We start from the raw sequence: 17,003 nt of genomic DNA on the forward strand, positions 1-17,003 counted from the left end.
CATGCTCAACAGATTGTTTTTTAGCTTGCAGTTACAAACACAACTACTACAAATGACAAATTTAAATATTCCATAGTATGTCTTGTATTCAATTAAAACAGTAGCAAGCAGAACAAAGATAAAATGTATCAGTACATATGGAAGTTGTGATTATATATTATAAAAGTACCTGTCTACACTCTACAGGCGACATACTGGCTTATAATAAGTTCAAGATATATGTAATCACACGTTAAATCGAAGCAATAGACTCATCATTCCATTGCAGGTGTCATCAGCTCCTGCATATACAAACAACCAGTCAGAGACTTCTGAGTCCAATCGACATGTTACAGGCTCAATGGTTTGGGCAAAAAGGAGAGTTCTCAAAGACTTAACATTTCACATTTAAGTATGATGAAGAACTGCTCTTTAGCAGGTTCTATCATCAGAAATGGTTGGGCTACATAGAACGACCCCGTTACATGTATAATTAATGTTCAGCCCATGCGTGCTTGATAAACATACAAGTCTGGGCTCGGATTAACTCCCCCACAAAAATTGGGTGGATGCAACAGATAAGAGCTCTCCTGGCCAAGGAACGTGAAAAAATAAATCTCCAAAGATGGCCCACTATTATTGTCCAAATAAACTAGAAATAGCCGTCAGATATCCAGCTAGCTGCACAAATGCATAAGCACGCGAGCACATATTAGTAGCACAAAAACTGTAATTAACATTCTGGTTTCTAAGTAAATAATTGTCTAGCATCCGACGCCACTGTTGCCCATTATTAACATTTCCCAAGTCATGTTATTGGTTATGATAAAAGTTTGTATATAAACCGAATTTCTCCTACATTCAGTTTAAGTACCTGCCCTAAGATGCCTTTTCCTGTCTGAGCTTCCACTATCAATCCAGCAGTCAGTCCTATCATTGCCAATGGCCCATTGATAGCTTCTGCTTGACTGCGCCTCTGCAAAACAGAGCAGTGATTTGGGTCAAATTTGACGTATCCTGTGCTCATGGAGCTCTTGTGCTCATATGCACTTTAAATCTGGTGCCTTCATTTCTCATCCAAGTGTGAATAGACATTTTCTAGTGTGTGCCACTCTTGACCACCCTTGTTGCGCCGCGCCGTCTGTCTCTGTGTGCCACTGCTGCCCTCACCTTCTGGATGAGAAATGAACGCACCAGATTTAAAGTGCTCATATGAGCACAAGAGCTCCATGAACACAGGATATGTTCCCTATAATTTCCCCTGCTGGTAGAGTTTTTTTTAAATAATAATATAAATGCCCATGTGAACATTACTGCAATTTACAGCCACTAGGTAATATTAAGTTGAATATCCTTTTGCAGTTAATTAGATGCCTCAACTGAAGAACATGCAATCAAGTTTGTACCCACACAATAAATAAATAAATTAGAATTGGAGAACTCGCAGGACAACATGAACAGGTAAAAGCCTAGTTCTGTCTCCAGTTATCTGAAACAATGATTCATCACCAACTATTGGTCCAAAAAAAAAAAGATAAATGTTTTCCTCCTTTCCTTATCATGAAGTTTTCTTCCTTTAGCATATAAGATTGATTTAATCTAAGGAATGATACACTCCAATACAGCTGCAATGCACCTTCAGCTTTTCTTTGGCCCTAATTTCTTGCATTTGTTTAGCAGCTAGACGCTTAGCTTCCAGTGGATCAACCATCACAACATTCTCACCTGAGCTTCTTTTACCCTGTGATGCCTGATTCATTAAAAAAACAATATAGCTACCAAGAGAGAATGTATTATACAGAATAAGAATGCAGCAACTGGCACTAAAGAAAGTTGAATAACTTTCTCCAGGACCTGGGTTAGTATAATGCATAAAGTAAAGAGTACTAAGGAATAACGGTATCCTGGTTGGGATATAGGCCTAAGAAATTGAACTTAAACTTCTAAAAAAATTCAAAAGCACATAAAGTTATGTTCAATAAACATTATTATATGTCATAATCCTACCAACCCTAAAAAATAGATGGCCTACTCGAAATGCCTGATGCATACATCTGCACTAGCAAAGGCCAGAACGTGGCTTCTCTGATATGCATGCCCCAATTGCTTGTATCGGATTGTCCACCTATGAGAGAAAAAACATATAACTCAGACGTCAGTTAATTAAGTACTATCGATGCCATTAACCACAACCAAAATTAGCTATTATTAGTAAACTAAATAAAATCAACTGATATTAATTCAAAAGTACTGGTCTCTTGGGTCTTTCCAGCCCAAATGAAGAAGTTGAACCGTTTAGCAGTAGTACAAAAAGTCGAATAGGTTTTGAACTTGTAAACTGGTTCCAAGTTCCAACCAAATATTCTTGAATACTTATAGCAGTTAGGTAAACCACAAGTTTGCACAGAATACAAAATAACACAAAACGGTATTCGTGTTGGCTTCAGGAACAACAACGCAAAATTCTCATCTAACAAGGAAAAATAATACACCGTATATAACATCATGGAGTAACTAAATTCTGGAATTTGAGAAAGCTTTAATAAATGGTTTTTTAAGGTAGTGCCCTGGTTTTGCTGGTGTCCTCATTTTTATCCTTATTTATGTTTTTTTTTAATTTTACTCTTCTAGTGCTATAAAACATGATGGCAAAACTGAAAAAAACATAATTAATGGTAAAAATAAGAAAACCAACAAAACCGAGAGTACCAGCTTAAAAAAGCTGGCCAAGAACAATACTGCATCAATGGAGGCAGGCAGGGCAAGAAGAAACAAGAGCATACCTGGACAAGGACGGAACATAGGACACACGCTCCACCGTGAGGAAGGGGGAGGAGACAGAAGAAGAAGAAGAGGCTGGAAGAGGAGGAATCGACGCCGAGAAGCAGAGATTGGTGGAGCACGCCATTCTTGCTACTTCCACCTCCTCCCCTCCTCTTCTCTCTCTTTTGCTGGACACCGTTGTCCTCCACCCTCTAGTTTTTCGTTTTTCGTTTTTCTTTCTTTATAAAATCAACCATGTCGACTTTATCTTGTTTCCTCACCGTTAGATGGGCTTCTTCATGGTATTGGGTCGGCCCACGGGCCAAGCGGAACAATGAGATCACGGTATCACACATCACACTGCTTGCCTGCTTGGGGCGTGTGGAGGTGGAGCGGTGAACTGGTTTATGCTACCGCCATCTCTCTAGCGTTAGCTTCTGCGTGTGGCCGTGGGTGCCCGCGCGCGGCATGACGACCGCCACCGCCATCGTCGCCGGGCATGGCCTCGCGCTGCGTCGGAGCCTCCCCCTTCCCAACCCGCCAGGGCGAGCCACCACGTCGGTCTCCCTCTCCGCGCGCCCCGTCACTCCAGCCCGCCGCATGATTGTCCCGGCTAGCCCGTCGCCGCGGTCGCCGCGCCGGTGCCGGTCCATCTCCTCCGAGAGCTCCACCGAGGCATCCGCTGCGGCTGACATCGCCGACGAAGAAGTGGAGGCCGAGAACAAGGTGGACCCGCAGGCGGAGGTGTGCTACCTGGACCCTGACGTGGACCCTGAGTCGATCCGGGAGTGGGAGCTGGACTTCTGCTCGCGGCCCATCCTGGACGCGCGGGGCAAGAAGGTGTGGGAGCTCGTGGTGTGCGACGCCACGCTGTCGCTCCAGTTCACGCGCTACTTCCCCAACAACGCCATCAACAGCGTGACGCTCCGCGACGCTCTGGCCTCCGTGTCCGAGGCGCTGGGCGTGCCCATGCCCGACCGCGTCCGCTTCTTCCGGTCCCAGATGCAGACCATCATCACCCGCGCCTGCGGCGATCTGGGCGTGAAGGCCGTGCCGAGCCGGCGGTGCGTGTCGCTGCTGCTGTGGCTTGAGGAGCGGTACGAGGTGGTGTACAGCCGCCACCCGGGGTTCCAGGCCGGCACCCGGCCGCTGCTCGCGCTCGACAACCCGTTCCCCACCACGCTCCCCGAGAACCTCTTCGGCGACAAGTGGGCGTTCGTGCAGCTCCCGTTCTCCGGTCAGTAGCTCGATCTGCCACGGCGATTAGCCTTGGTTGTTAAGCCATTGACGAGGCCTTGAGCGGAGCGAGCTTCTCCTGATTGTTCGTGCTGTGCAGCTGTGAGAGAGGAGGTGGAGTCACTGGAGAGGAGGTACGCATTCGGTGCGGGGCTGGATTTGGAACTGCTGGGGTTCGAGCTTGATGACACCACGCTAGTCCCTGGTGTCGCCGTGGAATCATCTCGCGCCAAGCCTCTGGCCGGTAAGTTTGTGTCTCGGTGTACTGAAATTAACAAGCAGTGCGAAGCCACCAAGGCATTCAAAATGTTTATAACGAACTGGCAACGATTTTCTTCATGGCTAATGCTTCTTTGCAAATGCATCTATCCATATGTTCGGATTACTGGAGGGGGGGACGCATTTTTTTGTTGCTGGTAAAAACATTAATTTCCTATTAGATAGAGTACTTGCATGTAAGTTGGTCAGTTTGATCTCTATGATCAATGATCTTATTGCAACTGGCTATCGTCTTTCTCCAACAACTGAAAAAGTTTTTTGATCGTTGTGCACCTAGGCAAGTTTTGGCATGTTATATGAGATGATCTCACATGTTTATCGTTCCAGAATTCTATCACTAGTACTTTGAGAATTGAGAATGTAGGAGAAATGGCAGCCACATAAGAACCATCTAGTTGATTCTGGTTGGTATAGAAGAAATGACAACTGAATATGCATTTGATGTTGAACAAGTTACCGCGTTTGAACTGCATACTGTAAAGGAGACAATATCGAACAATCACACCTGCGTTAGCTAGTTTGCTGTGTCCCTTCTTCCATGATCATTGAGTCATGACTCGCCATCAGAAACGGTACCATCTTTGTGTTTCCTGTCACCTCCATTTCAGCGTGGATGAACGGTCTGGAGATCTGCGCGATGGAGGCGGACACGGGCAGGGCGAGCCTGATCCTGTCGGCGGGGGTGTCGACGCGGTACGTCTACTCTGGGTACCAGAAAACCGCCGCGTCGACGCAGGAGGCGGAGGCCTGGGAGGCGGCGAAGAAGGCCTGCGGCGGGCTCCACTTCCTGGCCATCCAGGAGAACCTCAACTCCGACGGCTGCGTCGGCTTCTGGCTCCTGCTGGACCTGCCCCCGCCGCCTGTATGATGGATGGTCTATTCTACCGGGACGCTACTTCTTCTCTGTCGTGCATTTCGTCTTGATAGCCACTGTAGCATCATCGACGTCTAGTGCTAGTAAATTATTTTTGGGAATCAGTATACAGGGATTCGTCAGAGAGGGAAGTGTAAAAGAATGTTTGGAGTTTGGACAACCTTGCAGTTGCAGGTTTGCAATGCTTTGTTTTTGTCTTGTTGATCGATTCCGCTGATGGGCCAACGATACCTAGGCGGCCGCCTTCCTCTGTCGCAGGCCAACCCATTCGGCCCAGCGACATGGCGGCCCAGTGGATGTCGGCACTAGATTTTTCGAGAGGGGACAGCCGAGCTGAACCGAACGTCCTAGCTGGTCCGAGGCATCGGATGTGTATGCACAAGCGACCTTTTTTTTTCGTTTCGACCTTCTTTGCATAAAAATCACATTTGGGTTGTTAGAGGAACTAATTTTATCTTTAGGTGCTAGAGTCGTTGCTAACTTGCTATAGTATGTAATGCCGAGTTTACATGTCTGGGCGATGTCACCAGGGCCGTTCCTGAGGGGTTGCCGAGGGTGCGGTCGCATCGGGCCCCCAAAAACAGAGAGCCCCTAGCCACTAGACGCTAGCATTTTTCCTGTAAAATCTATTTATTCTAGACACAAATACGCAAATAGCGATTGCGCTATTCACCAGTCTCGTTTAGATTTTAAACTAATATCTCAATTACTTATCGAATACTCTATCCGTTTTAAAATAGTTTGGCTCTCGATTTTTATGTTTATATTCAACTAGACGACGATGAATCCACTAAAGAAGCAAAACAAATTCTATTTTGATATAAAGAGAGTACTATTTACTATACATATGATGGTTGCATCGACATAGAGAAGCTTTTTAAAATTGAAATATTTTTATGAACTATTTATGACCAACAATAACTCAAGAGAGGTTAAATGGTTTGACTATTCTATATATCGAAAAAAGTTGTTGGATGAGATTGATCTCAATGATATAATCGATGACTTTGTATCACAAAATGTTAGAAGATATTATTAATAATATCAGATAACAAGTAAGTGTTTTTTACTATATTTTACATTTGTTATCTTATAAAACTTTAAAACAGTGTATAATAATTTTTATACGTCAAATATTTAATAGTATTTGTATAACTATATATATTTGTGTGTGGATGGGCCTTCATATCAGATTTCGCACTGGGCCCCTAAAAAGTCAGGAACGGCCCTAGATGTCACTGAGATATATCACAACAACCATGGGTTTGGATGGTGGTCTTGCGCACACCCGAGAGAATTCGATCTTCGACCAAAAATCAGTAACCATGGACTCACGCTCAGCTCCTGGTGACCACCGTGTAAAGGGTACGTCTCTAAACCGCACACATACCTAATAAACCACCAAACGATCCACATAGATTACTCGAGGACTTGGGGCTTCTAACCGAATTTTTTTGTATTTTAGCCCTTTATCAGGATTAAAATCACGTTTAGACCTAAAAAAATTAATCTCAATTTTGGACTCTTAGCTCGGCGCCATAGCCTATGGCGCCGAGCTAACACATCTCGGTGTCATAGGCTATAGCGTCGAGCTATGACGTGGCCATGGCGGCCAGGGGTGACGTGGATATCCGTGTGGCACCTAGCTCGGCGCCACAGATCTTGGCGCCGAGCTAGGACTTAACCGCGAGGCACGTTTTCTCTGCGTTTCTTCTCTGTTTGTTTCCAGCCTCCACGCGCCCGAGCCGACGCCGCAAGACGCCCCGCCGCCCTTCCCGACCAACCCGCGCGCGCGCCCCGGTCGCCGAGCTCGCTCGCCCCGGCCACCGCGCGCGCCAACTCCGACCACTGCGCTCGCCCGCCCCGGTCGCCGCGCGCCCGCTAGAGCATCCTCCGCCCGCCGCCAGGAGCATCCTTCGCCCGCCGTCAGGTAAATTTTTTTATTGTTGTTAGTTACTTAGTTACTAAATTGTTAGCTATTGTTAGTGTTTAGTAATTAGTTAGATATCCACTTGTTTAGTGTTTAGTAAATAGTTAGATATTTTTCTTGTTAGTGTTTAGTAAATAGTTAGCTATTTTCTTGTTTAGCATATTGTTTAGTAAGTAGTTACTATTTATTTATTATTTAGTAAGTTTTTAGGCTTAAGTACCTAGCCATTAATGAGTTAGTAATCCATTTTTGCAAGAGATGGACACCCTAGTGACACTATATCATGGAGGAAGCGTGGGGATAGATGCTTATGCGAATGTTACTTTTGATGGTATGAAGATCGTGACCATGTTGTTCGATGAAAGACCATCTTTTGACAAGATTTTCGCTCGAGCTTGTGAGGAGATTAGTTGCGACATAAACGACCCTAGAATATCAATTCAGGGTTTGTTGTCCCATATTACATATGGAACAGTTGTCCGACGGTTGATCTCCATTGCCTCAGAAGATGATTGGGTGAGATATGTAAGAATCGCGAAGACCATGCTTCCACCATGTTTGGATGTGGTTGTTCAGCCGTTATCTGTTACTCATCGTGATGCTCCAGTCGGGTTGACTCACTTCCCTTGAGGCGATCAGCAAGATTATCCAACATCTGTTTCTCGGCTTGAGCCGCTTCCCATTCCCTTGCATCCTGTGCTCTCTTCTCATTTGCCGCCTTCAACCTCCTATACTCTGCACGCTTCGGGCTATCATAAAAGGCAGATTTTGCTTCCCTACGCATGTCGCGTATGCGATCGTTAATGTACGAATCGACGAGCCGAGATCCACAACGCATCTTCTGTCCCATTAGTCTCTTGGACTCTATTGTGCGCATCACCTCTCCTTTGTCGTCGTAACTCTCCCAACTGCATTTCCTCGTCTCCTACAAAAAAATAGTAAGTGCCGCTATAACATTACAGCTGGTGCAAAAAAAATACCAACCTCATCGTAATCGACCATATGTCCACAAAAATATCCAACACCAAGCTCGGAAGGAACTAATCCATACTTAGCTTCAATACCACATTTGCAAAGTACTGGATCAAATTTCACCTCTTCTTCCGCCCACTGATTGTATCTCTTTTCCTTTACCTCTGGCTCTGGCCAATGGGACAAAGGACCATACAACCACTCTCTGAAACGACACTTACGCCACCCGTATGGCTGTAGGAGAAAAAATTAGTAATTTATTGTAAATAATAACTAGTTCATACATTTAGCGTATCGATGGGCTCACATAATCAATGTTCAGACAACAGAACTGTTTCTCATAGTCTTCATCGATGACAGCACGGTCTCCACAATCACATCGAGATGGTGAGTCCATCCGTCTTTCTGTTGCTACCTCCTTCTCCGCATCCGTCATTGGTGGAGGATTCGGGGGAGGAGGTACCCAACGCTTAAAACGCTCATGACTAGTCCTTCCACTCAACCAATTAACGAAAAGAAGATATCGAGGGTCAAATTTATCAGGACCGTCGATCCACTGGAAAAAGAAACACCTCTGATGCCCCTAAAATAATGGAAAGAAGCACTATTACACATCTACAAAATAATGAATGCGAACAAAATTAAGTGACAAGTCATAAGCTACGTACGTCCAAACCGCCACAAAGGTAGTAGCAGCGAGCAGCCATGTCTCGATGTTGTGATTGATGTACCCAAGCCAGTCTGCCACAGTCACAGTTAGGCACGGGGAGTTCAGGAGGAACAGGAGCATCCTTACTAGATACGTCCAGATATAACTCCCGAGGACGACCTCTCTTCTGCCACAACGCCTCTCGGTACATGTCTTTCATCTAATAAACGATTATAATTATCACTTGTACCTAATATGCTTTATAACAGGTTTACACAAACTATCAAATAAAATATACTCATCATCATATTAATGATACTATATATATTATGAGCAACTATGAAACTAATAATCGAAATGATTATATAATAAGTTTACACAAACTATCAAACTATGAAACTATGAACAACTATGAAACTAGCAACCAAATATACAAAACAAATCAGTTGGGCACCATACCTTGGTCTACGAAGCAAACCACCTCGAATCTTTGAATCCAAATAAATTTGACGAAGTTTTGAAATGAGAGGAATTGTGCTGCTCTCGACCAGCAGCGCGGCTGTTTTATAGGCGTCCGTAGCTCGTCGCCAAGATCTGTGGCGCCGAGCTACGAGGCCGCGTCGCCACCACATCGTTGTCGCGTCAGCCCTAGGCGCAGGTAGCCGTTGCTGCCACGTCATACCTCGACGCTGTTATAAATGAATGCGACACAAATAGGATCAATCACAGAGAAGACACGGATTTAACGTGGAAAACCCCTCCAAAGTGAAGGGGAAAAAACCACGGGCGCCGGCCGGCAACTTCTCACTATTTTTGGGTGGTTACAGATCACAGGAGATTTACAATTGAGATAGATATCTCCTGCGGCTTACAAAGATATTTATAGAGGTGAAACCCTAAAACGATCTGTACCGCTTCGCTGCGCTCCGGCCCAAGCCTCCCGGCGACGGGCCTCCGCTTCGCTCGCCAACTTGGCCGCCTTCTTCAGAATTTGGATCACAAACTCAACAGGCGCCATAAGTTGTGGCGCCGAGCTATGTTACCTCGGCGCCACAGGCTATGGCGCTGAGCATCGGGTCCAAACTTGCAAATAAAATTTCTGGGGTCCAAACGTAAATATTTTTCAAAAGTAGGGTTAAAATACAAAAAAATCGGTATATCTAACGGATACGATTACGCGCACCAAAAAATCTCAAAGCAAAAGCATCCGCACAACTTCAAGGAGTTCGCGAAGGATTGAGGCCTGCTGTCGGATACCTAGGAACATGGTACCCAAAAGTAGGCCCATAACATCCGACCTGGCTCATTTACCGAGCAAACCCGCAAGACGCAGCGACCGACCAGGTCATTTGCCGAGCAACCCTACGAGGCGGAGCGGCCAACCAGGCCCCCGCCGAGCAACCATGCTAGGCAGAGTTGCTGACCAACTCCCGACCAAGTAACCCTGTGAGGCAGAGTCCCAATCTAGCGCTATCGGCCCACGACAACAACGACGAGACGTGTCATCACCAAGCAACGTTCGGACGTACGTGCAACATATCGAATGGACGTCGGGAGGTCACCATCAACACGACTGTACGCCCCCACAAAAGATCTCATGCATATCCCCAGTACCCTGTGGGGCCAGTCCACCTCGGTCGTGGGAGGACCTTAGCACCAGAGTCTCAACAGTGATCCGTATACCGGAAAAGACGGAACAATACACCATATCGAGTGTATGTCTACGCATGCTGGCAGGTGGCGTGGGGCTCATGACGACAGGCGAAACCGCGCCACGCACGACCACCCTACGAGACTGACCCACGAGACCCGTCACGCCGACATCATCAATGGACTCGATACAAGGATCTGCATGACGGACAAGCAAGGCAACATGCCATATCGAGAGTACAACTACGCACAACCCTACGGACAACCTCAGGGTTACCACGTCAACGTGAGGTTGTAGATATCTATCCCTCTATAGTAGAAAACAAGTCTCGTCTTTAAGGTTCTTCCCTTGAACTATAAAAGGAAATGCCCTCCTCCTTCGACATAGGCACCAAATGTAACACAATTCTCAGACAATACTACGATAAGCACTACATTGGACTAGTGTACAATCCTGAACCAGTATAACTCAAAGTCTCACACCCTCTTCTAGAATCCCCGCGATTCACCATTCGGAATAAGTCCGCACTAGCATCTCCCATAGAACACAAATTATATTGTAGCCCTATTTGTAAAACCATGACATACGTCATCATTACTTTTCCTGTGCTGCACCGACCCCTAGCCTTCGTAGCCTGAGCCTCGACGTGGCTCGTCGTGTTGCGGATCCTGTAGATCACCGGGGGACTCGAGCCTAGGCTTGATAGGCCATAAGTGGGTGGTAGGCCTACGACCTCGTAGGTCATGAGTGGGGTTCTGGTCTGGGTTCGCAGGGCGTGAGTGGAAGGAGGACCCACATCCTCGTCGTGGCTCGATGCTAGTTGTATTTAATGCGACTAGTCATTTATGACCGGTCAGTTCGAGTCAGGTGCGAAATCCACTCAAGTGACTTTTCTCTCGGTTCGCTCGACCACCCTTCTGGCTCTGTCTCGCCTGACCCCAGTCTTGGTGGCTCAGGGTTACTCGGAGGCGGATCCTTTCGGGGCGGACTCTTCCTCCGTCATTAACTCATGGGCCTCAGGAACCCGAGAATCTTATCCATGATAACACACCACTTGGATTTCTCACCTAGAAGCAATCTCACAAAATAGGGGGGTGAGGAGTGTGTCACAAGGCTCTAAAATGCATATGGAAGTGCCAAGAATTAGAATCCTGGGAGGAGAGGGCTTGGAGTATCGACACACAAAACTAGCCATTTTCTAGCCCTTGGACCTATTAGGTGTCATGCTGAACCATCCAATATGATTAGCCAACTTAAGGAACAAACCCAGCTCAAAAGTGTTGACACTTATACATAATTTCCAGTTAGAAATAAAAAAAAGTGTATAATTCTGCAGTTGGCTTGGGCAAAGTTTGCAGATCGAGTCAATAGTAGCATGTGTTGCCATCCCAAAACAAAGAGACAAACATGTGATGCAAAGGCCGTGTTTGTTCGTCCATTGAGAGGGAGAGAGAGTTGATTGAAACGCGTGAGTGGAATTTAGTTCAAGTTCTACCCTAATCCACTCAGCACACATGAATTGATGTGAATCCGATCCGAATTTATCCTCAGACAAAGGACGTGTTTGTTTCGGCTTATTTGTTGATTGTGGCCGCCAGAAGCTGTTGCAGACTGCTAAATTTCTAACTTTTTGGTCTGCTATAAGGATCGATTTGGTGAAAATCATCCAAAATCAATCTGAATACATAATCAACTGAGTCATCGCGATAGTATAAATCCGTTACTTTTTAGATAATAAACTCTATGAACTTTTTTATCTTACTCCACATGTAGTCCTATTTTATATTTAGATTTTCTCTATAGCTAGATTTTGAAAAAAAAATTCATCACTTAAACAAACAAATCCATAGTATACGGTGCCAACGCATTCTATATATTTTGGCCTCGTATAAACGTGTCGTCGCAAAGAAGAGCGAGAACCTTTGGGTGTCCATCTGAGTCCTCAGCGTACGTACATACACATGGTTATCCCGTTAGTCCCAGCGACGGACCGTGCAAACGGGCAATCGACGCCCAACAAACACCTGTAGAAGTGTAGACATACACATACTCCCGTACGCACGTGCAGTAATGAGACGCAACGCAACAGCGCAGCGTAGAGAGGCCATAGCCTTGCCCTTGCACGCAGATGCAGCCCGATCGAGAGGCGCGTACGCATGTGGCGCGGGCGCCATACTGCACGTCCGATCTTTTCTCTTTTGCCATGCAGCTTGCGTTGCGCTGGATCGATCTGTTGTGACCACTCACACCTGGGCCCTGCTCTACGTACGGCATTGTTGGCCGCAGGCCACGGAGCAGGAGGACAACAGAGCTACAAGCCTACAACAACTGGCACGTACAGGAGCACGTATACAAACAAGCTAGGGCCTTTGCGTCCTGCTGCGACTGCGAGCGCAGAATCCTCCTTGGCTGCCGCGTACGTACCTAGGCGGCGTTGGCATCGATGGACGATATCCCACGACCCATATATGCATGCATGCATGCACACATGCACGAACCATCGCATCGATCGATTCCATCCATCCGTCCATGCATGCATCTGTGTAGAGTCCGACGACGGGCCCCCGTGCGTGTTGTCACCTCGTGGCCGGCGGTGTGCGGCGCGCGAAGCCTCTTCTCTGCTACTTCTGCCTCTGCCTTCACCTGCAGCACAGCATGCAAAAGAAGCCGAAAGGTGCAGTGGCCAGCCGCGCAAGCCCCGCCGTGTGTGTGGTCGAACGAAAGCGTGCGTGCAGCGGCGACGCGATGTGTGAGATCGGAAGGCGCGTGTCTTTATCTGCTCTAGGAGAAAGAAGCATCTTTGTCAGCGAGAGCGGCCGGCGCTGCGAATCGAACGAGGGAAGGGCCGGACTGTATAATACTGGTGCTGTTCGATCGGTTGCTGCTGCTGGCAGGGGGTAATCTTACGTACAGATGCATGCAGTGCAGTGCAGGGCTAGTTTAGCTTGTTAGCCCCAGCCTGGTACCCAGGGCTAGTTTAGCAGAGCCTATAGTATATTGTACATTCTACATTCATCTGAGAGCAAGGACGGACTGTAAAATATATAACATGTCAAATTTACGAAAAAGAGAAAGAAAAAAGTAGACTGCTCGGTAGTAGCCAGCTACTCACAGATTCTAAGATACTTAATTTGTGAGAGGAAAAAAAAGCTGAAACAAATATTAAATATATAATCGCTCTAAATCACATGTCTTGCGCATGTATTCTCATCTAAAAGCAAGCTTTGGATAGGTCAGGGTCGCTAATCGATTTTTTTGCTAGTACATGGCTTCCACTTTGCCCAGATCAAATAATTGCTTCCAGCATGCTTAATAATGCTCCTCTGCACTGACCTACTAGCTAGACATGCATCATTGATGCATAATGAGGCAACGGAAATATACGTACGCGCGTACCGTGAACCGTCGTCGTCCGAGCACGATCGGCTCGATCGATCACACAGTGTGTATATTATCACACGACCGTACCGGCAGCCTGCCATGGGCCCATGCGCCGTAAGGACTCGTTCATAAACGACGCGTACGGTTTTCCAACGGCGGTATGCAATCGAGCTCCTAGTCGGTTAGATATAACTGTAGCTTGTTAGATTTTCTTTATAAATATAAGCGAGTTAGTGATATAAGGGTTTAGGTATTAAATATGTCAGGCTCACCGCGCGCCGCGTGCCCATATTTCCTTAGCAGATTATCGATCTCTACCCAAAACTCGCTGTGTGACTCGTCCCGTACAAACTGAACCCATGTTTCTTGTAGAAGCGGTAGCTCCGCCCCCTCTGGCAGGACGTTATCTATAAGCGTTATCTATAAGTTCCCTTGGCGTAGTCCCGGCTTCTACTAAAGATTGCTCCTCCCCGACCCGCCTATAAATCCTTTCTATTTTCTCTGCCAAATCAGATTTAATGGATTCCGGATCAGCGCGCGGGGGGGGGGGGGGGGGGGAGGTGCGTCATCCCCTTTGTGGGAGAAGAACCTTCTGTTCTGAATATGAATAGTAGTCCTCCTAGAATCCAAGGCATTTCGTCGGAATACATCCTGTCTTTTCACCTTTGTAGTCCTATGCATAGTCATATAGTTGAATCATGATATAACGAACTAAGAGGCTTGCTTGCATGCTAGCTTACACATACGGCACAGAGCTTGCGATTGGGCATTCAACATGTGCTCTAGAAGTTGGACATGCCGACTTTCTTGGTGAAGGACAAATGGGCCTATTTTATATTCTAATAATGTTGAAGCCGATTTAGATGAGTGGGGAGCTCCTATAGTAAAGTATTTGCGTGATTCAAGTGCTAAAGTTGGAAAGAGTGTTTGGTGGAGTGCATTCGAGTTTATGTTGCACAATAATAAGTTATGTAGAAGCACTATCAAAGGCTTGCTATTAAAGTATCTAGGATTTGATCAAGCAAAAGAGTGGTTATTGCATAGAGCTAGTTTTTTCATTGACCTAGAGATAAGGACATGACACCTATGAATATGACCATGATTATAAGGTGATATTAGACTATAGATATTTTATGACTAAGACCAATCTCAAAGTACAAGCCCATCAAAGTTAAACTTCTAATTTATCTGTGACCTAACAACATTTCATTGGGAAGAAGGCCTTAACTCCTTGACCTGAAATGGGTTTAATGTCTATGAGCTCTTGATAGAAACATTATTTGATAGCCGTTTACATGGAAGAGGATAGAAGTTTCACATGTATGGGATACGTTGAAAATTTATTGCCGATATAAAAAAACACTTCTAAAAAAATAGACAGAAAATATATTTTGTTCAAAAAAGCTCACAGATCATTCGTCTATTTGAGTGGACGAATTCTAAAATTCTTTTTTTTTGGTGATAGTGTAAATTTTTTGGGCCTAGCCGGCAAACGGAATATATATATGAAAAATTTGGATTTGTGTCAGCCGATATATTTTAAATTCTGAGTATGACTAAAGGCTAGCTGGTTGGTTGGCCCAGTGGTTTTTCTTTGGCTTCGGCTGTTTTCTTTTCTTTTTTCCTTTTCTGTTCTTTTTTTTTGTTGTTTTTTGTTTCCTTTCCTTTAAGTTCCTTGGAGTTTGTATTTCTTTTTCCCTTCTAATATATATTGGAGCAGCAAACCTTTTGCCCATTCCTTTCAAAAAAAACTATCTCTACTTCCACAAGTAATAATCCTTTAAAAATTCTCAGTTTAAAACCTTTTAAAACAAATATTCCAGCAGGTCGGGTCCCCGTGGATTCTCAGTTTCCAAAGCCCAAGAGAACGCAGCAGACAACGAGAGCGACTTGGCTGCCTGGCTGCCTGCTACGACCTCTGTGCATGCATGTGTATGTGAATGTGTGTGACTGATCTCGAGAGAGGGACGACGAAAACACAGAGGGAGGCCTGGGGTTGTTCGAGCGGGCAATGGCGCGCCGGCCCTACGCATGAGAGAGGAGGATCAGTCATCAGCGGGTGCGTAAATGCAAGGCAGAAGCATGCCATGCAGAAGAGAGAAGGCAGAGAGAGAGAGGGTGCTAGCTTGCAGTTGCATACAGAGAGGAGGGCAGGAGGCCGCGCGGAGGGAGAGTAGCACTAGCACGCATTGAAGGAGGGGCTCAGTGCTCTCTGCTCTCATCATAGCTACCCAATGGCGCCCCCCTGCCCTGCCCTATCGAACGATATCGCATTTACTTTGCACGCAGGCATGCAGCTCGCTAGCTGCGTGTCTTTGCAGCTGCAGCACAGCGCGCGCGGCAGCATGGTAGTGCTTGTTGCATGCGTAAACTTTTGCAAACCCTAGCTATAGCTATGCTGCCATCCAGAAAGGTGCAAGTCAAACCGCAGGCGATCCACCACGCTCACACTTCGTGTATCTGCCCCCCTGTCCCTGTCCCCAAACTTGGGGCCTCTCTTCAATACGAGTTGCATGTCCGTGCATGCGTTCGATCCTCATCTCTCGCTCGGTCTCTCCCATCCATCTACATACACTGCAGTCACTGGCATGCATGCATGCACGAGACGACGATCACAGAGTAGCGGCCCGCTCCTCCTGCCTGCCTGCCTGCTGCTGCTCTGGTTGCTGTAGTTGCGTGAGTTTGTAGCAAATAGATGTGATGTGATGCACCAGCTAGCATGTACTGCTACTGCCTAGCCAGTGTAGCTACATGAGAGGGGCTGACGAGAGGCCGGCAGGCCGCAGCATCCCCCTCCGACTCCGATCCTGGTGGCCTGATGTGTGACCATGCAGGTAGTACCGGCCGGCCGGCCTTTACACGGGGCCCTGCAACGCCTGTTCCAACCCTGAAGAGTCACGAGTCACAGCAGCTTGCAGCTAGCAGCAAAAACGCTTCTTTGCTTCCCGACCATCCATCGCTTTGCAGAATTGCAGGTCGTCCGTTTTTCTTTCGCACAAGAACACATTACCATCTCAGCTCACACCTCTGACCTCTCGTTACAGTAGACCGATCAGGCCCGGAACACACCTTTGAATAAAATCCTTTTTTATTCAATTCTAAATACCAAATGATTGATAGGCTGTTTGGTTTGAGGAATGAGCTAGTCCATCATCTTCTCACTCCTCACTTTTTTGTTTGGTTTGTGGAATTGAATGAGTTGATTCATCATCAACTCATTCATTATAGTTAGTTAGTTAGTACTAATACGAGGAATGAGGTCATCCCACCAAATTTAAGGAATAGACTC

At 46.3% G+C, this 17,003-nt stretch overlaps 2 protein-coding genes across 5 annotated transcripts; one reads left to right on the forward strand and one right to left on the reverse strand.

The window, feature by feature from the left end:
• Positions 1 to 47: 47 nt before the first annotated feature.
• On the reverse strand, positions 48 to 2,988 carry LOC100278609 (uncharacterized). Of its 4 annotated transcripts, none has more exons than XM_008645198.4 (5): positions 2,763 to 2,987; positions 2,032 to 2,104; positions 1,616 to 1,729; positions 854 to 955; positions 48 to 281 (listed from the first exon to the last, which is right to left on the reverse strand). In XM_008645198.4, the coding sequence occupies exons 1-5, from the start codon at positions 2,885 to 2,887 to the stop codon at positions 255 to 257; spliced, it is 441 nt and encodes a 146-aa protein (XP_008643420.1). In that variant the 5' UTR covers positions 2,888 to 2,987; the 3' UTR covers positions 48 to 254. The 4 variants fall into 4 exon arrangements, with proteins under 4 accessions (XP_008643420.1, NP_001359391.1, XP_008643419.1 ...); NM_001372462.1 differs by having other exon boundaries at positions 75 to 281; positions 1,616 to 1,720; positions 2,763 to 2,977; XM_008645197.4 differs by lacking the exon at positions 48 to 281 and adding an exon at positions 360 to 660 and having other exon boundaries at positions 1,616 to 1,720; positions 2,763 to 2,988.
• Positions 2,989 to 3,137: 149 nt separating this feature from the next.
• On the forward strand, positions 3,138 to 5,330 carry LOC100284484 (tab2 protein). The gene is made up of 3 exons (NM_001157379.2): positions 3,138 to 3,979; positions 4,079 to 4,222; positions 4,866 to 5,330. The coding sequence occupies exons 1-3, from the start codon at positions 3,211 to 3,213 to the stop codon at positions 5,123 to 5,125; spliced, it is 1,173 nt and encodes a 390-aa protein (NP_001150851.1). The 5' UTR covers positions 3,138 to 3,210; the 3' UTR covers positions 5,126 to 5,330.
• The last annotated feature ends 11,673 nt before the right edge of the window (positions 5,331 to 17,003 follow it).

Source organism: Zea mays, chromosome 5 (genome assembly GCF_902167145.1).
Source record: "Zea mays cultivar B73 chromosome 5, Zm-B73-REFERENCE-NAM-5.0, whole genome shotgun sequence".
In the NCBI taxonomy this organism is placed as follows: domain Eukaryota; kingdom Viridiplantae; phylum Streptophyta; class Magnoliopsida; order Poales; family Poaceae; genus Zea; species Zea mays.